The sequence below is a fragment of the Heloderma suspectum genome, chromosome 2, assembly GCF_057233095.1.
Source record: "Heloderma suspectum isolate Gila_16-S chromosome 2, 16-S_ref, whole genome shotgun sequence".
In the NCBI taxonomy this organism is placed as follows: Eukaryota; Metazoa; Chordata; class Lepidosauria; order Squamata; family Helodermatidae; genus Heloderma; species Heloderma suspectum.
This window is the reverse complement of record NC_139459.1, coordinates 172,091,558-172,115,916: the sequence shown is the minus strand read 5'-3', so window position 1 is coordinate 172,115,916 and position 24,359 is coordinate 172,091,558. Positions and strand designations below refer to the sequence as shown.

At 45.9% G+C, this 24,359-nt stretch overlaps 1 protein-coding gene across 2 annotated transcripts in view; it reads right to left on the bottom strand.

The window, feature by feature from the left end:
* Positions 1 to 4,031: 4,031 nt before the first annotated feature.
* Positions 4,032 to 24,359, bottom strand: part of PLXNB3 (plexin B3) — a 64,936-nt gene continuing 44,608 nt past the window's right edge. For both annotated transcript variants that reach the window (XM_084836046.1, XM_084836049.1), the window contains 12 exons: positions 23,665 to 23,843; positions 22,736 to 22,802; positions 20,493 to 20,814; positions 20,172 to 20,275; positions 19,803 to 19,890; positions 18,392 to 18,561; positions 17,481 to 17,641; positions 17,168 to 17,315; positions 11,085 to 11,149; positions 7,128 to 7,203; positions 5,106 to 5,180; positions 4,032 to 4,803 (listed from right to left, as the gene is read on the bottom strand). In XM_084836046.1, coding sequence (XP_084692172.1) covers positions 4,699 to 4,803; positions 5,106 to 5,180; positions 7,128 to 7,203; positions 11,085 to 11,149; positions 17,168 to 17,315; positions 17,481 to 17,641; positions 18,392 to 18,561; positions 19,803 to 19,890; positions 20,172 to 20,275; positions 20,493 to 20,814; positions 22,736 to 22,802; positions 23,665 to 23,843 — 1,560 coding nt within the window. In that variant the 3' untranslated portion in view covers positions 4,032 to 4,698. The remainder of the gene's footprint in view (positions 4,804 to 5,105; positions 5,181 to 7,127; positions 7,204 to 11,084; positions 11,150 to 17,167; positions 17,316 to 17,480; positions 17,642 to 18,391; positions 18,562 to 19,802; positions 19,891 to 20,171; positions 20,276 to 20,492; positions 20,815 to 22,735; positions 22,803 to 23,664; positions 23,844 to 24,359) is intronic.

Sequence of the window (24,359 nt, the reverse complement as noted above, 5' to 3'; positions counted from 1 at the left end):
TGCAGGAATCCAAGTCAGAGCATCCCTGACAGATGGCTGTCCAGCCTCGTCTTGAATGCAATACATAGGATTGCGCCCCTAATGAAGGTATTACACTAATAACATTCTCTCAAAGCATCATAAAGCTGCAATCTTATGTACACTCACTGGAGAGGAAGTCCCCCTTAAACACAGTATGGCTTACTCCCAAGTAAACAGTCTTTATAGAGCACTGATCAACACAGGGAGGAAGGGCTGTAGTTCAGTGGTTGAGTACATGCTATGCAGGCAGAAGGTCCCAGGCTCCCTGGCATCTCTGTGTAGGGCTAGGAAAGAATCCTGTCTGAAACCCTGGGGAGCAGCTGCCAGACAATCCTGGGGTAGATGGACCAATGGTCTGAGTCAGTTCCACTTTTATAGTGTTCAAACCATTCCCTTGAAGTCCTAACCATCACCCTGTAAAGTTGGCCATTATTATTGTACGGGCCACCAAGTGAGCTAATGGCAGGGGTGAGATTTGAACCAGGGGTTTCCCGATTTGTAGCTCAGTCTCTTGGCCCTTACACTACAACACCTCCCTAAACACACATAAGATCATCCTATAAGAGATATAAAAAACCCTAAGGAGCACATTGAATTCAGGGCTTCTGGCTTGAAGCAGAGTGTTCTGACGCCTGAACTACGCTGCTTCTACCCTGTTCTCCATCTCATCATGTATAGTCCCACAGTCCTGGGACAGTAACCTCTTTGCACTTGTTAAGAACGCTGCCCCATATGACAGTTTCCCTGTACAGATATTTCTCTGTGTTTACATGTTGTGTGTGTACACATGCAGGGAACAGTGTATGTGCTGTCACACATGGATGAATGCACACAAAGCTATATTATTTAGGGAAGCCCTTGTGGTGTGCAACGCTGAAATTGGGGCCTGATATGATAAAGTAACTTTGACTATTCATACCTAAAAGCTGAAAGGCCTTACCACTTAATTGATGTCACAAAAGATAAATGAATACTATCAAATCACACACCTGTGCATGTTGTTTCTAGCTCTCCTTGTGACCCATCTTAGGCCCCTCAAGGCAACTTACGACAAATAACCACTAATATAGTTAACAACAGGTTGCAACAAGTAGCTAAACCACATAGACCACACAGTCTATGACTTCTCAGCAGTTACAACAGAGCAGAACGCAGTTGCAGAACCCAGAATTGCGAAACTGAAGCAACCAAACAGTAGCGCGCCCACCCATGGTATAAGTCTCAGCAAAATAGAGGGCCCTGGGTCCCCCTTTCTCTGCACCCTGCATAATTTGTACACCTCGGTCATATCTCCCTGTACTCACCCTTTTTTCCTAAGATAAATAGTCCCAGACATGGTAACATTTTCTCATAAGGAAGTTGTTCCAGCCCCTTGCTCATTTTGATTACCTTTTTCTGCCCCTTTACCAGTTCTACAATATCCTTTTTGAGGTGTGGCAAGCAGGACCATACACAGTATTCCAAGTGTGGTCGCACCATAGCTCTGTATAAAGGCAGTATGATACTGGCAGTTTTGTTTTCAGTTCCTTTTCTAACGACGCCCAACATGGAATTTGTCTTTTTCACAGCAGCCACACACTGGGTTGACATTTTCATTGGACTATTCACAACCCTAAGATCTCTTTCTTGCTCAGTCGCATTGCCAGCTCAGACCCCATCAACATATATGTGAAGTTGGGATTCTTTGCCCCAGTGTGCATCATTTTACACATGCTTACATTGAACTGCATTTGACATTTTAATGCCCATTTATCCAATTTGGAGAGATCCTTTTGGAGCTCTTCACAACCCTTTTCTGTTTTAACCACCCTAAATAATTGGTGCCATCAGCTTACGTGTTTGCCTCTCAAGGGCACCTGGCCTCTATCGGAGATGGCATATTGTTAAGTCAGTTCTTATGGAAACAGCATTCAGCCCTTGGCCGGACACGGAAAGGACAATTGCCATGCCATTAGCTGGCCCATTGGACAGTCTGCAATGATCAAAGGATACTTGGAACCAGGGTAGACTACTGAGAAAGTGCTAGATTTGGAATATCCGAATTACAGTCCCAGTTTAGTCAGGGACTCGCTGTGTGGTCTTTAGCAATTTATTTAGGATCCGCTCCCCAGTCTGAAAAATAGGAATTTAGTGACCTACTTCACATGGCTTATTTAATTTTTTTCAAGGGTTGTTCTAGGGGCAAGATAAGGATCACTAAGTAGCTTGCACGCTACACAACGTATTGATGTATTGGGTATTAATTATACTAATCAGGGCCAACCTCAGCACCTGTCATCCTTGGGCTGCTGCCAGGGCTCACTGCTGATGCTGGCCTCCCTCCCCCCACTCCCCTGCACCAGTTTTTTTCTGGCCCAGCACTCCAAGCAGCACTGGGTGGCTAGAGCTAGCCACTCTTTTAATTTCCCACAGAGCCCCCGACTTAGCATCACTGAGGCGAGGCTGAGCTGCCAAGCACCACCAGTGGTGCCGCTGGATCCGAACTCCTGGGCGCAAGTCAGGCACACTGTGGAACAGAGCTGCAGTCGTGCTGGCATCTTCATTTGCCCCCAGGTACTCTGGGGAAAACAGTTGGCATGACTGCAGCTTCGCTCTGCAGTGCGCCTGAACTCTATTGCAAATTTTTAAAAAGCAAGAAGGTGCTCTCGGCTCTGCTGCCGCCTAGTGAGATAGCAAGGGGGTGGGGGAGAAGCATCAGTGTGAGCCCAGGGGAGGCAGAGTGCCCAGGTGTGTGGGAGGGGGGGCTGGAGGTCATCTTGCATAGGGCCCCCTCAACCCTGGCAGCGCCACTGAATGCTTCTTGGAGCACTGCCACCGCAGCTAGGTAAGCCTGCGTGGGGCCACCAGCTGAGGAGGGATCCTGCAAGGGGACACTTTGCCCAGGATCCTCTCAAACCTGGAATCAGACATGGTACTAACAAAATCGGTAGGGGGCCAGTCTACTCCTGATAGCCTTGCACCTGCTCCAAGAGGTTCTTGCGCACTAAAACGACTTGCATCTATTATGGCCAATAAGACAAAGTTCAAATCTAACCCAGTTGTGTTGTTGTTAATCAGCTCTGAGTTTGGAGCAGGTAAGAACAATATTTCTGCTCAGCGTGTCATCATCCTCACAAGCATCCCATTTTAGTGGTGGGAAAACTGTGAGATACGTTAATATGCCCAAGGCTACGCAGCAGGTTCATGGCAGAGTAAGGAAGTGAATTCAGATCCCTCCCAGTTTCAGTGCTCTAGAGGAAGCAAAATTATAATGCAAACTACCCCAAATTTTGTACAATGAAAATCTGAATCCTGGAGCCTGTATATTTACAAGGGTGAGCAACTTGCAGCCTTCCTTTCAGATGATTTTGGCCTACAACTCGCATCATCCCTCACCACTGCCTATGCTGGTTAGGGCTGTTGGGAATTGTGTAGCCTTTCAGATGTTTTGGCCTATGTTACCCACCCTGAAAGTGCATAACATATGCAGTTTAAGAAGTGTGTACATTATATTGCATTTCATATAATTTGTTCTGTGTCTCGTAATCATGGGATAGAGCAGGGAAGAATGTGGGAGAAGATAAAGCCTTGTTCCCCACGGACACACATACCTGGAGATCTTATTCAGCCAGCACTTTGCAAATATAATGGGAAATGCCTGGTGAAATTACAATCATAAGGGCTAGAAACTTGCTTAAAAAAAAAAAAGGAAATGAAGGTCATGAAGCTGAAATCTGTGCCTAATACCGTATTCTCTCTTTTGGTGGAACTGTGGAACACCTACAGGCTTGGGTTTGGAATGTGTGCAATTCCTAATCAACAAGCTATGAGAAAGGAAGAAAGAGGCCCAAGGCAGAACAAAAGGAAAAAGGTACCACTCCATCTTTAGAGCAAAGATGTATCATCTTCCCAGCTTTTCCCGCTTCAGTCTTTCATTACTAAGTGGGAGAAACCATGCTTAAGCTAATCCTTTCCATTCCCACCCTGTCATCTTTCTTATGGTTCTTGAGTAAATCAGACAATTGCATTTTTCTGAAAAGTGTTTTTTTTTAATTCTTCAAAATCTCATTAAAATAAATACAATCCTGGAGCAGAAAGCTCCCATATATACATAAAACTGGGGAGGGGGGAAGATAGATGGGGAGGGTTAAGAGAGAGACTAGTTAAGAGTCTGTTTGTACAGCGGAAGCTGGAAGGTGATTTTTACCACCCCAATATTAGTGCATTACTGGCCAGGAAATTGGGGGTGGAAGGAGTAAATCCCCAAATCCCAGGCGCTGCAGTGGTCAGCAGGGAGCTGCCATAGCCCCACTCCCCCAGAGGTGGGAGATAGCAGCCAGCACCCTCCTCAGAGAGCGACAGAAATAAATACACCCTTCTATTTACAAGGCCAGTGTATTGGACTGGGAGGATTCCCTTTGCAGCTAGTTTTGTTTAAAAAGAGAGAGCACCAAGTGCAAGAGAGCCTGGCAGCATCTATGCAGTTAAGGCACTGGGGTGGGGGTCACATGTGCACGCAGACACACAAATGGACAGCTTCCAGGATGGATCAGCCTGTCCCCCTTCAGCTGCAGTCGTAAAATGCAGTTACTAAGGAGGAAGCCCCATTGAACTCAGTGGGATTTACTTTTGAGTAAACATGCTTGGGATTGCACAGTTAGTCACGTTCAATCTGGGCATGCAGTGGATCCAGGAATGTCACAAGTCAGTCACTTTGTTCTCCACAAGAGCCGCAATCTGTTGCAGTCGATATGCTAGCTGCATCTTCTGACCCAAGGGGTCCTCTTCTAGCGCACTGATTATCTGCAAAAAGGCACACAAAGCCAGCGTGTTGCCTGCCTGTCCTGTGTTAGACCCCTCTATAGACCTCTCCACCCCCCTAAAGCGGACAGCTTCTCTTCAGAGACTGGATTAGAACGGACAGGCTCATGATCCTCCCTTTCCCACAGCAACTAGTCCGGTCCTCCCCAACTTGGTGTCCTCCAGACACCAAATCCCAGCATTACCTACCCAACAGTTGGGGAACGTTGAACTAATTTGTTTCTCCCCCTCCCCTTCCTCCCCTCCCCTGCAGCTACAAAGTCCCAAGACATTTTCCACCATACCTGGTCATAGTACTTGTTAATATAGTTGTAAAGTTCTTGCAGGGCCACCAGGCAATTGAGGTCAGAGGAATATTTCTGCCAAAACAAGGTGATGGGAAAATTATTATGTTTTTGTTTTAAAATTTTCTTAACACAACAGTGCTTGTATTTTTATATATTTCCATGCATTGTATTATGTATATTTCATATTCATACAATTGTCCAACTGCTTTCAATCCTTCTCACCCATCCTCATAATAATCCTACAAAATCATTTATACCCATTTTGCAGATTGAGGAAGTGAGGGCACACCCACAACACTCTCATGTACAGACTCAAGTACAATTATTTCTATTTTAATCTTGTGCTGGTCGGCCCTCTCCCATTTGTAGAGATAATGAAGACTATCACAGCACACCCCTATGCAGGTCTACTCAGAAGCAAGCTCCACAGGACTAATGCTGCTTACTTCTAGGTAAGCATGTATAGAATTGCTGCCTTACCCTGAGAGGGGAGTGGGGTGGGGTGGGGAGGGGAAATGAGGCCATCTTTCACTCTCACACACACACTCTCACACACACACTCTCACACGTCAGTGCACAGACTTCTCTCATATGTTCTAATTTTCTACATGAAGGGATTTTTTTTGGTAAGGAAGAATTTGAGCCCCCACTTCCAGTCATTTGTCTAGAGCCCCCACTTCCAGTATGAACTAGTGCAGCCCAGGCACAGGTTTAACTATCTCAATAAGAACTATGGGTAGAGATACCTAAATACAGATAGCAGCAGCAGCCTTGACTCTCAGCAGCTGAAGTAACCAGTTCAGCTCCTACCTCAAATGGCATTCTCGAGGGCAGTCTTTTACCTTCTCCCACAGAAGTGAATGTCATTCATTCCCATGGGGACAAGTAAAGCACTGCTGTTGCTGTGACCCAGACCTCCCTGACTGGATCCTCACAAGGGGGTGTGCCATGTATGCTGTGAACAGAGAGATGCGGTGCCCCCAGAGTGGTCCTTGCCATATACATGCCGGGCCTCCACACACACCCCATCTGTTAATAATGGCCATTTTGCTAAAGGGGATAATTCTGACTTACAGGGTTGGAATAAGATTACCGAGATAATGCACCCAAAGTACTTTGAACACTCAGAAAGCACTATAAAAATACTAAGAGTTATTATTAATTCATGTGTCCACTTTTCTGTGGAATGAAGTGGACCTGTGCTGACTCTGGGCCTATTCACATGGATGCATGGTGGCTGCAACATGTTGGCTCCCAGCCTGCAACAGTTTAGGCACATTACCGCCACCAACACACAGGATTCGGCTTTCAGTACATGCCAACACACACTTGAAGGCCAGATCCTGGGCACCGCGGGGGGTGCACATGGTCAGAGTCAGCCGGCGCAGCCTTTTAGAGCCCTTTCCCAAGGGCTGTCACAAGCCTGCCAGTTGTATGAGTAACCCCATTTTTGGTGGACTGGCACAATGTGAAGTAATCTTGTAAATGATCCAGGTCTTGTCCAAATCATGACACAAGCAGCCCTTGTTCAACCCAGTTTTTGAAGACTTCTCCAAGATCAGTTGCACCATGCTCTAGACAGGTTTAGAACGGCTCAAGGTATGAAATACTACTGAAAAGATCAACTCATTTGACTTGGATGAGAGCACAAGAGAAGGTGTGCGTGTAGGGGAGTGGAGGTGGGGGGAAGAGGCTGTATAATGCCTAGAGCAGCCTTCCTCAACCTGGAGCCCCCAGATGTTTTGGACAACTCCCACCATTCCTGACCGTTGCCCATACTGACTGAGGCTGATGGGAATTGAAGTCCAAAACATCTGGAGGGCACCAGGTTGTGGAAGGCTGGCCTAGAGGTCTGAGGTCCTTATTTGGGCTGTATGCAACCTTTCCCTAATAGTAAATTAAAACAGCACGGGCCAGCTTTAGATCAGGGAAGCTGAGAATTAGGGTGCCCTTGTTTACATATATACTACTTGGGTTCTTGAAATCATGACTGAGGGGACATTGACAGCAATCCCTTACCCCTGAGAGTTCTGTCAGGGCTGAGTTCATCTCTTGGTAGCTGGCAGGAACAGTCTGTCGGATATCAGCATAATACCTGACCGCAAAGGGAAGCGAGGGAGAAGAGAAGAGAAAGATTAGTGGAGAGCCGAGATGGAAGACTTTGCAAAAGGGACTATACAAGGTAGCACCCAGGGCATATACTCAAGATCATTTCTCCCTTAACACCTCTTTAGCCACCCAGACACAGGGTGCTTCCAGAGGAGGCTTTTATCGCACCATCATCCTGCCTCATTCACAAAACTTTATGGGGCCCAGATGTTGTCATCTTCCACTCATAACCCTCCTGTGTTTTCCTACCATTTTTTCTGTCTCTTGTGTTACTGCAGAGAATCCATTAAGGAGAGAAAGACAGACAGCATTAAGGAGAGAAAGACAGCCTTCCAACTGGTAGTGCTAGGAGCCCTACATCTAGAAGCACTCACAATTTCAATTTGGGTGCTTAGAGTGGTAACAGGAATGCTCCTTCCTTCCTTCCTTCCTTCCTTCCTCCCTTCCTTCACAGAGCAATGCTTCCCAATTATCACAAGCAGGAACACTTTCGCAAGATTGTTTAGGAGTCACAATATACGAGTACTGTCAAACTGAAAGGGGCCTGTTCACCAGCTTGTAGGTTCCTGGAAGGGAAGCCTCCTGAATGATTTAATTACTCTTTCGGTTAACCTTCTGGTATATGACCACTACAGTTCCTTGCCTTTTTCCAAATATTCACAGTGGCGCTTAAGGCCCCTTTCAATTTGACTGTACTCATATAGGCATATGCTTTTCCGTGTGTGTGAAGGAACGCTGGAACTAATTCTAACTCTCCTCCAAGGTAGGACAGGTCAATCCTGACCTCAAATCCCTAAAAGACACCCAGTAGCCACCTTCTTAGGCCAAAAGGCACTGAAATTAGTAGTGAGGTTACTCAGAAAGAATCACACCAACCTTAAGTTGGATAAATGTTTGTTTAGGAGAAAAGGGGTAGAGGAAAAGGGAAGAAGAGAGGTAGCAGATTGTACAAAGGAGTACAAAGCTGAAACACTTGAACAAGAAACCTGAATACATAGAGAGCCTTTTAACCGCACACCTAAGGAAAATAACAAAAGCTGGCTAACCTATCCTTGTACATACCAAAGTAAGGGCCTCCCAGGATAGAGTCCAGCTATCACACCAGGTCCAAAAACCACTACAACAAAGGGAGACAAGCATACTGCTACCTCAGCTCCTTTTAAAGCCCAGCCCTGGCAACCCAGGGCAGATTTCCCCTAGCCAATCACTAGCCCAGTCCCTGGGTGCATCACCCTTGCCCCAGAGGAGGCAGGAGCTTCCCACCAAACCCAGCTGCTGTCTCTTCCCCAATTAACACAGACTGAGCCTGGCCTTGAGCAGCAGGGCCAAGGAGCCTCCCAGATAACACACTCCCAGGTGGCTGCATCAGCAAGGCCTAGCGTCATGGGGGCAGAGCAGGCTGACACTCTTGACAGTGTCTATGTTTTATTTTTGGTTTGGTAAGGCCCATGAATTTGTGCCTGACTTGGTGGAGACAATGCAGTATATAGTCAATAAGTGTGAGAAGCTTGGATTGAGATATGTGTGTGTATGTCTTTCTATATATCTTTTCATATACCTTTTTATATACCAGACAACTGAGAAAGACCAATGGTCGGAAAGCGTCTGGTTATTTCTGGAATTGAATGATGTGATTGCACAACTTGATTTTGCTGTCTTCTGTTGCTTAATGATTGTATGTTTGTGGCCTGTATAGATAAAGTCACATCATCAGACTTTTTGGATATCACTCATCTTCACCAGTTTACTTATCCCAATTGTTTTATTGGTTTTGGGTTGGGATACATTTCCTGTTTACTCTAATGTTAAGCCCCATTCATTTTAATGGGTCTACTCTAACACTGGATACTCCAGTGAGTGGCTGCTGGCTGCAATGATTTAGTGATGAGAAAACACACTCTGCTGGTAGGGCTAACTAAACTGGGATAGGAATGGAGTCAGTGGCCAGGCCCTACTAGAAGTTTCTCACATGGAAGGAGCCAAAATCTGTTCCCTGCCCTCTTCAGCAAACCACGTTAGCAGACCCAATATGTTAGGCACCAGTGATACCTGGAGCTTTGTTTTTGTTTTTTGTTTTTTAACCATAGCTTGTTCTATGAAGGTGGGCATTCTTCTTCCTTACTTCTGAGATGCTGCCTTGTTTTTTTTTATAACCATGAGATTCTGCCTTATCACTTTGTACTGCATCATTACAATTCTACTCATTCTCCAAGTGCTTTTCCTCATGTAGCCAAAACAGTACCATCCATGTACAAGAGGTATCAGCAGGCTTGGGAAATCCCAAGTTTTGCAGAAGTATAACCCCCACCCCTTTTAGGAAAAATAATAATAAATGGGGACTGAACATGCTCAAGTGGCCACAGAATGCTAGCCGACTACTGGGAGAAAAAACAGAAACTGGGGAGGGGGCAGGGAGGATCTGGAATGGAGAATCTTGGAAAGGGGTTTGGCTGGCTGGAATCCTGAACAGGGGCACTCCACATCATAGCATTTCACCCTTCTATCCTGCCCACCACCAAGGGTGGTTAGGTTGGTGAGTAAAAGGGACAGGGTCATTCTCAGTGGTGGCCCCACACCTCTGGAATCATCGTCCACCAGGGATCCATCAGGCACCTTCTTTGCAAGTTTTCAGGAAAGCTCTGAAGACTCACTTGTTTCCCCTTAAGTCTGGGCCACTGGGGTTTTTTAACTGGCAATCTCTGTTTTTATGGGTTTTAACTGGCAATCTCTGTTTTTATGGGTTTTAACTGGCAATCTCTGTTTTTATGGGTTTTACTGAAACATGTTTTTATGGGTTTTACTGAAACATGTTTTTATGGATTTTTCCATTGTATCCATGTTGTATGGTTTTTATCTTGTATGCCACCTTGAGAGGGTTCCACCTCTAAAGGCAGCCTAGAAATAATTTTAGATATATAGATAGCTAGATAGATAACATTTTGTTGCAGGTCCCACTTGTTATAGCCTCAAAACGATGTATCAAGCAAGCCAGTGACATTTATAACATTTCAAACTGTCCAAAAGCCTGATCCCCTCTCTCTCCAGCAGGAAGGTGGGTATCATTCTTTTAAAACTAGCAATATTGTTAAGTAGCATTGGAGGCAAACCACCAAGTGCCTTTCTCATTCATAATGTAGGTTTTTATTATTTAAATTCTCCAAGGCTTTTTAAAACTTCATTGTATTGTTTACAGGTCATTTTTACCTGTTTTATTGTGTGAGCCACCTTGAGGACTTTTTATTATAGAATGGCATATAAACATTAATAACAGCAGTAATAGTAGGGATGAGGATGAGGAGGAGGAGGAGGGTCTTTCCACTCTTTCAATGCATACTTACGCATGAAATTTTTGACCAATATTAGTGATTACAAGATACTGAAGGATTGGTGGGGGGAGAATTATTATGGATTAATGAGTTTTAGAGTGCATGGATGTGGTCAGGGATGTCTGTAGGTTTTTTATTTTAGAGGAGTGCAAAAAAGCTGCAGAAACCTTTAATAGCTAAAAAAAAAACACCTAGATTTTATGTTATGAAGATACGCTTGAAAATTTGTAGACTGAGACTGTGAAATCTCCAAAGCCAGAGGAGGTGGGTAAATCAGATTTCCAGTTGTTGGAGAAATGGCTTCAGTGCTTTGCCTGGCTCCTTGCCCCTTCGTGTGACTAGTAGAAGTGGAATTATGCAAAAGAAGAGGTTATAGAAATCTGTGCTCAATTTGCATAATTTATACAGGTTGTAAAATGTAAAATGAATATTTCCTTGTTGCATATTTTTGAAGCAGTACAGAACACCCCACACACAACTTCTTGTCTTTAGTGGAGATAGGTATTCACACATACACCTTTACTTTTCCCCCCACACTTACTTCTCCACCATCTGTTTGTAGTGTGGGATTTCCCTGGCATAGAGCAGTTTGTTGACTGGTGAATCCTGAGGAAGGAGAGAAAGAAAAAAGGAGTGATCAAAATAACTTCTGGGAGGGACACACACACGCTCGGACTCACAAATTACGTCTCTATGCCTAGGAATGGTATGGTGGCTACTGGTTTAATTTTTCAGTCAGCCCTGACAGGAGTTAGCAGAGGGCTCTCTGGCTCTGTTCCCAATGTGGAGAGCCAACGTGGTGCCCTGGATAAAGTGTTGGACTTGGACCAGGAAGACCTAGATCAGATCCTCACTGGGTGACCTAATTTACAAGGTGGTGGTTGCAAGGATAACAATGAGATAATCCCCAAGTTCTCCAAGTGGAGGAATGAAAAAATATAAATGACAAAACCAATAATAAATTAAAAAGCCCTATTATAAAAATAATCTGAAGCTGTGTACATGGGAGTTCTCATTGTTATCCTCACAACAACCCTGTGAGGTAGCTTAGACAGAGTGAGTGAATGAGTGTGTGTGCGCACGTGCATGAGAGAGAGAGAGAGACTGGCTTGCTTCAGTATCACTGGTCCTTGGTGTGAAGTCAGTTAATAAAGGTGGAAAGCAGGGCCTTTTCTACAGCAGCTCTAGGACTATTTCCCTAACAGCACAAACCTTTAGAATTCATTGCCAAACCTTCCCATGTAGAAAGGCTTTTAAAAATCAAACTAAAATAATGACAAGTATCATGACTGCATGAACACTCATGCCATTCAAAACCCATTCATTGTTGTTTTTGGTAAAATATTTGTATTTATTTATTTATTTTTAATTGCACATTCCATCTTTTGACCCACAACAGTTCCACAAGGCAGCTCACAAAAGAATCACTAAACTTTTAATATAAAGCTGTTTTTTGTATTTTGCAGAATGATATTAGTTGCCTTGCTTTCCTTGGCAGGGAAAAGAGGATATATATTTAAAAAAATGAAGTGTAAAATTTAAAACCATGTAAAATTTAGACCAACTCAGCACTTTAATGTGAGCGATGGGGTTCCAAGCCTGTTCCAAATGCAACACTCTGCATAGCTGATATAAAGTAATAAAAAAGAGCATAATCTTCACCCACATCTAGGATCAAGGCACAGGCCTTTTTATTCAGAGGGCATGACTTTGAGGGTGGCCTTGAGCCCCAACACCCCTTGTCTTTTAAGAAGGTATTTGAGTGACTTGTCATTTAACTATCAAGCAGGCTTTATTCTTCCCCCAAACACATTCTTTAGCAGGCATGAAAGTATTCCCAACAATAAGGAAACAGACTGTTGCCTGCCTAAGGCAGTTGGTTTGTTGCCAGGGCTATTCTGTTCGAAGAACAAAAAGGAGAAAAGAGCAGGCTTATCTGAGGCCTAGTTCTCACTGAGGTGGCACTTTTGTAACTGTACCACTTCAGACTGCAGGTGGAGTCTCACATGATGGAATTTTCCTCAATACCAAACAAAATTCCCTGCAACCAGAACTGTTGATATCAGGGAGAAGCGTTTTAGCATAGCCTTTCCCCTGACACATTAGTTTTCTTTGTGCAGGGTTTTTTTATGAGTCCCAACTTGCCCCCTGAAGCCTACTTCCAACCCAGATACAGGTTTGCCACCTCAGTGAGTGATGCAGGATTGGGAAGGTAGGCCTTGCTCAGGAAAGTGGCCTGCACCTCACATTTCATTAAACCCTCCAGAAACAAAACAGGCAGCTTACTGTAGACAGACAGACAGAAAAGCCCAGCTCAAAAGTTCTGATGGGTAAATATGTTGCTCTCTCTACCTAGCAAGCTCTCCCAGTGCTTTCACGAGGAAAAAGAACACCTGTTAGTCTGAAAGATTTAAGTTGTGTAAACAATCTGGGATCAGCTGGCAACGCCAAAGAACAGAAGGTTCAGGACTGACAAAACAAAGCACTTCCTCATACAACGCACAATTAATTTGTGGAATTCGCGACCACAAGATGAGGTGGTAACCACTGGTTTTAGGTAGCGTTTTAAGAAAATTATTTGACAAATTCAGAGAGGACAGGCCTGTCAAAGACTATTAGCCATGATAAACAGGGAAGCAGAGAGGCAGAATACCTCTGGATTCTGGGAGGACCATCCCCTTCTGAGCTTCTCAACAGCATCTGGCCAGCTGCCATTGTTGGAAACAGAACACTGGGCAAGATGGACCTCCAACTGATCCAACACGTCTAGTCTTATGTTCTTAAACTTAAGCTTAAGAACATAAGAATAGACAAGTCTGCCCCTCAGTGAGAACTAGGTCTCAGGTAAGCCTTCTCTTGTCAAAGGGCTGGATGTGCCTGATCTCGTCTGATCAGCCCTGGTTAGTACTTGGATGGGAGACCGCCTGGGAATTAGGCTTCCTGCACTGAGCAGAGGGTTGGACTCGATGGTCTTGTAGGCCCCTTCCAACCCTATGATTCTATGATCCCACTATGATCCTTTTTGTTCTTTTAAGAGTTAGAAGAACAAAAAGGAGAGGAGTTGGCTTAACTCTGAGGCCTAGTTCTCACTGAAGCAGTAAACTTGTTACTGGGTAGGACAGATCACAAAGAGAAGCGCCCATTTCAAAGCCAGTGTACTTTCTCCCTTCTATTTTTTTGTACTGGTACTTGCTAGCCAACATGTTTTTCATCTGAACTATAAAATACAGGAAACATAAAGAATGATTGGAGTGGTGGTGTTTTTTCTGAACCTGGCTTAACAGTTAAAAGCATCAATCATCCTACAGATTGCGCTGATTTACATATAAGGGCTTCCCCCTTAAGGGGCCATGTGTGAGAAGGAGCCCTTCCATCTTCCTTCCCACCCATCTTATCTGTCAATTTCTTTAGTGCTCATCACCCTAACAAAACCACAGCTCCAAGACCATCTCAGCAAGGCACTCCTGGCAGAATAGCGGATGCCAGATATGAACTGCTGAGAAAGAGGTTGAACTAAACCCCTAATTAAAAATGAAGAAAGCCTGTATCTCAAAAAGATAGAATCATCAAATGAGCTCTTGGTCATGAAAAAAAAGGGAGAACCACCAGTCCTTGGGGATGATGCCTGAGAGGAGGCAACAGCAGATCTCCGTCTGGTCTGACCAGTTTGACAGGTTGTTATGTGAGACTGAGAGACAGCAGATGCGATTTTGTCCCTAACATGCCCCCCCCCCCCCGAGCTTTTTGGCTTTGCATATAAAATTATTTCTTCAAAAGCCATCTTGTAAATGCTATAAGCAGAGGAACCCCTTGCACTTCTAGGATTACAGTAAAGGTAAGACTTTTAGAACAGAAACGGTATACAGGCCAAGGCTCACTGTTCAACACAAACATCCCAGCAATCTCAGATTTCATCTCCAAAAAAGCTTATGGCTTGAAAGTGTGGGCAACAGGAGGTGAAATCTCAGAAGCAAGCCAACCAAGAAGAATGTCTAATTTAGAGAGGCAAGGCTTGAATGCTCTACATAGCTCCCTGCACGCCCCAAAGAAAATGGCTTAAGATGATGGGAGGAAGAACTCTGAAAGCTGGGGAGCCAGATTTAGCCCTTGGGATGCCAGCTGATGACCCCAGAAGTGTAAGTTGTTTTATCCATGCTTGCTTGAATTTCAGAATGTTTTTAGCCACCACTTAGAGCATTCCGCTACAGGAGGAGGGATATTAAATTATAAATGTAGGTACCTAGAAGGGGGGAAAATGCTCAGTTGTGGGAAAGGAAAAGTTTTGCAACACAGACTGTTAAGCAGGGTGATGCAACACAATTAAAAATATGTCAGTGTTAAATGGTCCTTGGGAGTAAAGCCATTCCCACACAATCAGCAATAAGCGCCCTGAAATCAGCACTTCTGCATGAGTGTTTGATACAGGCCGAAACCACAAGAGGCGTCTTGGAACTGAGATGATGCTTTGGTGGATTAAAAATACACTGAACATAGAATGGGATTTCAGCTTAAGTGCTAAGCATCTTATATTAGGGAATTCCAAAACCTCTATCCCCTATCTACAAGACATGCATGGTCATGTTTATATTTGGAATCAATTAGTCATGGTGGTGCTGGAAAAAGGTTTCCTGCCCTTTTGCTTAAGATCTTGGAGCTCCCCTCCCCATGGCCTGTTCTAGGGTTGTTCAGACCCACAATGGGTTGGCATGTTGTCTGAACCTGGGAGAGCAGTTTCATTATGGGTTGCTGGGATTGGCTAGAGAGCTATTCCTGCCGCTCTTCACGATCTCGCCTGTGCCACCTACAGCCTCCCTCGCCAGTGACTGCTCCTCCACTGATGCCCAAATGGCAGTTTGGAGCAACTGTCACTTTTTTGCCACCCTTAAAAAAAAAAAAAATCAGCCCCTCAAAATTGCACAACTGCGTTTGTAATGTTTTAATTATTTTTTTCCAGGTCTAGCGCAACTGCACAACAGTGCACTTGCGGCTGTCCAGTATGTGTAGTCTTGCCTGGTCAATTTCCTTGTACGTTTCTCCTGTCAAAGGGAGTGCCCAGGTGGATTAGGCAACATGCAAGGAAACTGACAAGATGAGGCTGCAGATGGGATAATTTGTGCACTGGAAAAAATAAAACCGTAATAATTAAAAAATTATGAACAGAGTTGCGCAATTTTGAGGGGCTGAAACAAAAATACGACCCCATTTGCATACTTCTGAAGCACCCCAAAATAATTAAAAATCTGGTGGCGAAGGAAAAGGGGTGGCGATCAGAGCGGGGAAGGGGCCGGAATGAGGAGACAAGATGGGTTATGCCATGAAATATGCTGGTGTACACGCCAGAGCTGGCTGGAGGACTGAGGGGGAAGACAGAGGAGAAATAGCCACAGTAAGCCCAATTGTCTATCAGGTATACCGTGGGTTGTTCTGCAAACAACCAGCCCACCATGGCTTCTTCATGGTGTGGCTTAGTGTGACAACCTGCCCATTGTCCGGGTGGACTGTGGCCTTCATGGGTCCTATCTGTCCACCTCCAATGCTGCTGTCCTTAAAGGCATCCAAAATCCATTGCCTCACCTTGCTTTACATTAGGGATATCTCTGGTGGTGGTAATGGGATTAATATGAGAGTTAAATGCCTGGAGGATCCTGTTTTAGAGCAGAAGATGAGCTCCTAGGCTGAAAGGGAGGGAGAAGGGCACCGACTGCCAAAGTCCTAAAATGGCCAATATAATGACCAAAAGACTAGGCATCTAGCTATTTTGGGGGGTGGGAGGTGAAGAATTCTCAACAGACTTCTAGTTACTATATGAATATAAAGTAACATGAATCTAATGTTGATCTATGGTTTTCCCAGTAGTAATGTATGGCTGTGAGATCTGGACTATAAGGAAGGCTGAGCGCCGAAGAATCGATGCTTTCGAACTGTGGTGCTGGAGAAGACTCTTACGAGTCCCCTGGACTGCAAGGAGGTCAAATCAGTCCATCCTAAAGGAAATCAACCCTGACTGCTCATTGGAAGGACAGATACTGAAGCTGAAGCTTAAATATTTTGGCCACCTAATGCGAAGAGAAAACTCTCTGGAAAAGACCCTGATGCTGGGAAAGACTGAAGGCAAAAGGAGAAGGGGACGGCAGAGGATGAGATGGCTAGATAGCATCACTGATGCAATGAATATGAACTTGAGCACGTTCCGGGAGAGAGCGCAGGACAGGAAGGCCTGGCGTGCTATGGTCCATGGGGTCACGAAGAGTCGGACACGACTGAACGACTGAACAACAACAACAATGTTGATCTTATTGGTACTGGATATCGTTAACTGACCTATTGGTATGTCTTGTGCTTATTTAAGTTTGGTATGTTTTTAACGAACTGTAATTGAATTAATATTGTATTATAATTATGGCTATCATACTTGTTTTTGTGAAGTGCTTTGGTAGGTATTGTGGAAAATATGGTATATAAATAAACTGACTGTGACCATGCCTCCACTAACCTTATGACTCTATGTTTTGTGGGAATTGATCAAGATCAGCATGACCTGACCTGTTTCGAGATGTATGACTGTGACTTTTAGACAAACACACACTCATCCTGTTTACTACACGCACCCACACGCAGACTTACCCTGCCAACTTTGTGCTCAGCAGTTGTGCAGGCATCGATGAACGTCTGAGCAATGACGCTCAGATTGGCGTCCACATTGTCGGAGACTCGCACATCGAAAATGAACTGTGGGTTCTTTAGCGTGTTGACCCAGAAGCGCAGCAACAGACTGGGGTGGGCGAGAGAGAAAAAACATGGAGCATTGGCTGACTTGCTGCAGCCCTTCTATTTGTCCATGCTGAGTCTGCACAACCAGTGACCCTCAACTCTCCACTCCCCTTGCTACCATCCATTCCTAACTGAGGCTGCTTTGAACACGCCATGCCCATCCCACCTGTTGGTTTTCCAGATGTGCAGGGTCTCGGGCTCGGTGACTCCATGCCGCGCCGCGAGCTCATCCAGCAGGTCAAACAGGTACTTGACAGCGATTGGTACTGGGCGGTTAACACTCAGTACAGCCTGGAAAGCGTCATCCACAAACTTTTGTAGTGTCCCCTTTGGAGGATGAATGGGAGAAATAAAGGGGATTCAAGAGGCTCTCTGGTGCATCCTCGACAGTTGAGTCCTCTAAGAATCATCAGTTTTAAATAACAGTGTGGTCCTACTGTGAACATTATCCTAGGACCCCAAAGATGGCAACAGAGCAAACCATTTCCCAGTAACCTCTTTTGTACAGACCACTAGTCTCTCCTTCCTCCCTTGATACAACATTTAAGCCAATGATTGTTAAGTATGTAGGACTGGGCATTCATCTCCAGTGCAAAAATTCCCAGTTCCATGCCCAGAACAGCTGCTGGCATACACTTTGGAAGAAGCACCCAGTATTGCTCACAGAAATTCATTTAAAACTGTTTCCAATGTTGTCTACCATGGTGCCCCAACATTTGAGCAAACAGAATTTGAGGGTCTAGTTTGACTTACTCTTTTCAAAATAGTAAAACAATTTGAACATTGTTTAGTTTGGGTCTGTCATTACTGACCTTCTCATTTTGAGACGCTTCCAAGGAATCCAAGTTGGGAAGCCACTGCTCTAGAGCAGGGGTGGGCAGAAAGTAGATCTTTGGATATTTTGGATTTCAACTCCCAGCATTCCTGACCATTGGCCATGCTGGCTAGGGCTTCTGGGAGACAAAGTCCAAAACGTCTGGAGATCTACCTTCTGCCCACTCCTGCTCTAGAAGACTGATATATTTGAGGATTATGATTGCGGGGAGGGGGGGAAACCACACCACATCTGTCCTTTACCTTCATGGAAAGCAGGCGGGTGAGGTAGATCTCGGGAATAGCCTTTGCACGCTCTCGCAGGCTGCTGCGCCGGTCTTGCTGCTGCTTTGTGGGTTCAGGTTCTTCGGATGGCTTCACAAGGTGCCAGAGACGGAGCCCCCCCTCCTCACCATCCTCTAGCATTGGAGTATCTACAAAGATGCAGGGGAGATTTATTAAAATGTGAGGTGGGCCCACCCCTTACCAGCAGGTCCTGAGGACCATCATCCATGCAATCGACACCTGATTGCTTGCAATAACTACTGGTGCTCCAGTCCTGGCTACCAGCAGCAGCAAACAAAGATGTGAGGGAAATGGGGATGCCTGTAGGAAGGAAGAAGCAGAAGCTCAGGGGCCTGTTGGAGGTTTGGTTGGCTGGATAAGGCCTATGGGCTACCTACTGAAAAACAAAAAGATCCTAAGTCAGGGCTAGGGATGTCAGAGACATCCAAACTCATTTGAATCTGTTGCAGGTTTCTATGAATCTGACCTGCAGATTCTGCAGCGAACTGGCTTTTTCTGAGTCACATGAATTCTGTGGATTTGCGGACTGGTTTTTCACTGGAGGGGGGATTTGCACTAATTCACATTAGCGCTAATGTGCATTAGTTAATGTGCACTAGCGCAAATAGAATGAAATTCTGGTAAAAAATAAACTCTGATTCCATCAGTGAGCACACAACAGAATGAAAGACGCCGGACAATCTACAAACACAGATAGAATGGATTTAACAAAATCCATACATCCCTAGCCAAGGTCACAGAAGAAGCCTGTGTAAGTCTCCACTGGCAAGGGTCTATGAACACGTAGCAAGGCCAGTGCTACGCTGCAAACCACAGCATATAGCTCTGTGATGCAGAATTTAAATTGCTCCCTTAGAAATTAGGCTTTCTTTTGGGGAAAAACACCAAGTAAATTAGTCCTCATTAGGCTAAGAAAAATCTAAAAATGTGTGGATAGTTACTGCTGAAGGCTTAACCAGAATAATAATAATAGAGCTTTTGCCAACCGAGGGATGAGACCATCTCACTCCACCCAACTGGTTTCGCTGCCTCCCTAAGGTTTCCAGTTTTCTGTCTCTGGCCATTCATACCCCTTGTTGCCATTCCCACAATGACCTGTGTCGCACATTATGAGCAACCATGTGAAGTGGGGTCCCTGCTGCTCCTGCACAGTCTTGTCATAGATACAATACAGTCTCTCACAAGAATGCCCTTTGGTTCATTTTCAGAATCCTTTTACACTGGGCATGCTGGCTGGGGCATGCTGGGAGTTGTGTAACGTGAAGGGCACCAGGTTGGGGAAAGGTGAGCAATGAAGAGGATGGAAAGAGGAGGATGCTCCACTACGTGAGTCAGTACTGGCTCAGGGGCAAGACAGACTCACACTCACTTTCTCCAGAGAAGAAGTTCTGGCCTGTGCCTTGGGAGATGTCATTGTGAAGGCGGGGGATGAGACCAACTGTCGCCCCATCTGGAACCTGAGGGGGGGAAAAAGAAGAAGGGAAGCAAACAAGCAACAAAAACACACACACCTAAGGTGGTGAGAAATCGTTTGGGTGAGAGAGTGAAAAACAGACTCCCTCTTTCATGCCATGACTGGGAAAGGAAAGGATTCCCAAGACCACATGCCCTGACCTAGCAAGCTAGGTCAGAAACAAAATATGGAAAGTCAGGATTGCAGCCAAGGCCTTCCTTAATCAGCTAGTAGTCCATAATCACTCTCCACCCTCAACCTTATCCCACACTCACCCCACCGTACCTTGTAATGTTGTAGTGTGTTCAGCCTTTTCCATTGGTTCTGCGTGACGGATGTCAGATCCTCATCAGAAAGAGTCAGATGGCCAGCAACGCCTGAGCGCCACTCTGAGGGAGAGAGGGAGAAGTGGCAGGTGAGGGTCTCTTACTTCCACACCCCATCCCAGAATCTCCATAGCAGCAAGACTGAGGCACAACATAATATGAACTCTCACAAAACTAATGAGACACCCTCAACAGATTGGGATCCTTCCTTATGTAATGCAAGGACAACCTCCCCGCCCCACCACAACAGATGGAGGAAAGAGTGGAGGAGACTCCTTACCTAAGTCAAGTGAGTGCACAGAGGGGCGCTGGGAGAAAGGCACACCCTTGTAGACCTGGTCCAAGATCTTCTCCTTCACCTGGGTGATGGTGTCCGTGTCAAGGACACGGGCTGGGATACGTTGCATCTCAACCCCACCACCAGGGCCGCCCCCCCGCACCAGGACAGTCAAGGTGAGGGGTCGATACTCCACATCTTCTCGCAGCAGCCGTCCATCATTCAGTGTCCGCTTGGCCTTGCCCGTCACAGCATCCACTGGGCCCTTGTCCACCTGGTATTTGATGGCACGGAAGAGCATGTACAGGGGCTCTCCAGCCACCTCCTTCACCAGGAAAGACAGACAGAGACAGACAGTGAGAATGAAGCTTGGACTCTGGGGTTGAAACAGTCCCCGCTCTGCTGCACACCTAATCCCACACCTGCAAAGCTGGATAGGAGCTCCACAGTCTGACCTTCTGAAATCCTCATCTTTTTTACCAGACCATCGTCAGGGTTGTGTTTATTTTTGGAAATGCCAAGCAAGTGCAGGTAAAAAACAGCTGGTGATATTGGTTGCTTGAATCAGTTCTCAGAGAATATCAGCTTTCTCTAAAAACCCACACACACCTGCCCACTTTTAGCCCCTTATGGCTGCATGGACAGGTTGAAAGTGTTTGTGTGGGTAATTCATGGTACATCTCAGAAGCCAGAGGAGAGGCTGAATAGGTTTCTCAGTAGCCACAACGGCAGGGCTTCAGTATCCTGCATAACTCCCAACTCATCCCCAGGACTTCCAGAACTAGAATACATTATTCAATAAAACCAAAAAACAACCACCACCACCACGCAAATGTACTTAATTTGCATAATGTATACTGAATATAGAACTCCACTTTTCTTGGTGCAAAAATTGGGTTACACTGGCACGTGGTATTAAGCTGGCTAGATTTTAGGATAGAGCAAGTCCATCCCTGACCAACTCCAGCTGCGGAGGACTGGAGTGTAATCTTTTATAGAGTGGAGTATGGGTGGCAGGAGAGAGAGCAGAGAGAGAGAATGAAAGGCAGGCAAACACACATTTGCTGCTGCAGCAGCAGAGGAAATTATTTTTGCTTCCCTCTACTATTACCTGGTGAACATCTCTTTGCTATTCAAGATGGTTGGATGCACAGAGGGAAGCAAGAAAAAGAAAATAGCCAAGGCTGTGGAAAAGGTATAGCAAGGAGTGCAGTGGGATGTGGATCAGTGACCAAGGGGTCAAGGCTGGCAGGCGTGGCAGGAGCGGACATGCAGCCCCAACAAGTTGGCTGGTATCAGAGACAGCCCTATCATGAACTAAGGCGGGGGTACACAACCTGTGGCCTGAATGCACCCCTCAGTTGTGGGTTGTATAGCCCTCACCCACTTTCCCCCACAGCCCAGCTGAGCTGCAGGAAAAGACTGAAGAAAGGACTGCATAAAGGAGGTTTTCTTCAGCGGCATGCTTGAAAGCTGTTGTGCACAGGGGCTTACTTCTGAGTAGACATGCAAGGAGTTGGGCTGTGCTTTGTATGCCTGGTGGTAATATGTCCAAATTGGTAAGAATTACACTTGTGTGTGCACATGGTGGGGGTAACTGCACGCACATGCGCAGCCCCCGGCTTCCTGGTATACCTGAGATGCAGCCCTCAGGGCCAAAAAAGTTCTGCACCCCTGAACTACGGTGATGACGCTACTCTAACCTCCTTTCAGGATGGGCAGGATAAAAATGCAAGAGATAAATAAATGTTCACTTACATAAGGTGGATTGTATCCCATTCTAAATTAAGGTGTCCTTGGTTAAGGTGCTATTTGGATATTTCTGCCCCAAAGCCCAAAGTGTCTCAGGCCAGTCCTGGCTGGCGTAACTGTGGGAATATAGAGAGTGTGGTAAAAGGGGCCTTGTGAAGCCTCAGCAAGTCACAGGACTGGGCAGGAACAGTAGATACGAGAGCCAGCACTTGTGGCAACATTTGCTTAAGGTAACAGCATTGGGATGGTCTAGGCCTGTTGCCCATCTCCCACTTTCTTTCCATCAACCCAAGTACCTCTCTGCCCCTGCCAACTCCTGTCTTAGACCTAGAGCCACCACCTCCAACCTGGCGCCCCCAGATGTGTTGGACTACAATAACCATCATCCCCAGTCAACATGGCCAATGGGGAATTGTAGTCTAGCACATCTGGAGAGCACCAGATTAAGAAAGGTTTGCCCAGAACACACAATCCAGAAATGCTGCACCCCTTACCCTGAGATAGGAGTAGAGACAGATAGACATCCAGTTGGTCAGTAGCTTCTCCACCATGGTCTCTGTCCTGCAGAATGGTTGGAAAGCTCAGTAAACTTGTTTCTGCAATATTCCACCCTTTCCCCGCGGCAAGATTTGCTACCAGAACCAGCTCCTGCTCTCCAGTGCCAACAAAGGATGGGGCAAACTGGCCTTTGTCCATCTGGCATTGCAGAATATAAATTGCCCACGGAGCCTGAGGACTTGGATTCAAAACTGTTCTGCAGAATGGACACGAGGATTAAGCAGTGTGGTTTCAGCAGAACAGTTTTGATATCAAAACTTCTGGTCCCCTAAGCAGAATGCTTCTTTACAGCCACAGAGGGCACTTAACCTGATGGAAATAAAGTTAGGGTTTAAAAAAAACAAAAGACTTCAGGGCAGTGCCTCTGAACATGTGCAGAGTGCTTAGCCCTAAATTCAGGGAACTAGTTTCTGTTTATACCTACCAAAAAGAGTAGTCATTTTCATATAAAAAAGCAAGAGAGAAGAGAAATCAGGGATACCTTAAAAACAAATTTATTGTAGCATGAGTTTTTGCTATTCACGAGGTTCCAAATTAAGCCTTAATTACCTCCTGGTACTAGCAAAAAAAAGTGGGTGGGTGGGTACTGCATGCTCCTGTTTTGGCAGCCAGGCAGGGGAATCAATTCTGGCCAGGAGAATAAATTATTTCCATTTGGCAACCCTAACATAGATGCCACCACCAGATGCAACGACCTCCATACTCTGGGGGAAGGGCATACGTTACTACAAGAGACTTCTCTGAACAAGGACATCTTTCCCCAGCTTTCACCCATCCACCCATCCATCTTCCCCCACCCTTACCCCCAACACCTCTGGAATGCTTCATCCATAAATGGCACGAGTCCCTGCCACCCAGGGCCTACCTGCGGAGCATGAGCTTGGCATTGCGGGCAACACAGTGGGCTGCGAGATCGCTCAGCAGGGTCTGCATGATGTCTGTCAGGTACTCCAAACGGCCGTGAAGAGCCAATGAGAGGAGTGATGCTGCGTGACATCGGTCCCGCTGCGAGAAGGTAGGCTGGGCCTCCAGAGTTCGGATTAACTGGGGAGGAGCAGAGAAAGCCCATCACTTCCCCTACCAGAATCCCTGTCCTACTCTACAGCCCATTCAGGGCCACTCCTCTCCCGGGGCTGGAAACACAACTCAGAGCAGACATTTAAGTCCTCAGCCACTCACACCGCAGAGCAAAGCCCACCTAAAAACACAAGGCATGTCTACCTAGGACAGCCTTCCCTAACCTGGTGCCCTGGCAGCTGTAGTCCAAAATGCCTGTAGGGCACCAGGTTGGGGAAGGCTGATCCAGGAAGTGCCAGAGTTCGCATGGTACAGTCTACATTTCCTAATTCCATGAAGCAGGAGACATTTAGCAGCAGATTTCCCTCCCCTCCCCCAGCCCCCAAGGCCTTGCCCTCCCCTCCCCCAGCTCTGAGTCTTTCCATTCCCCTCTCCTCTCCCACCTACTGTGCAGCACAACCAGGGTTGTGTTCATTATGGCTGGCGAGTGGTCATACGTGCTTTGTCTCCCACTGCATGTGGACATTTAAAAGTACAGTGCTG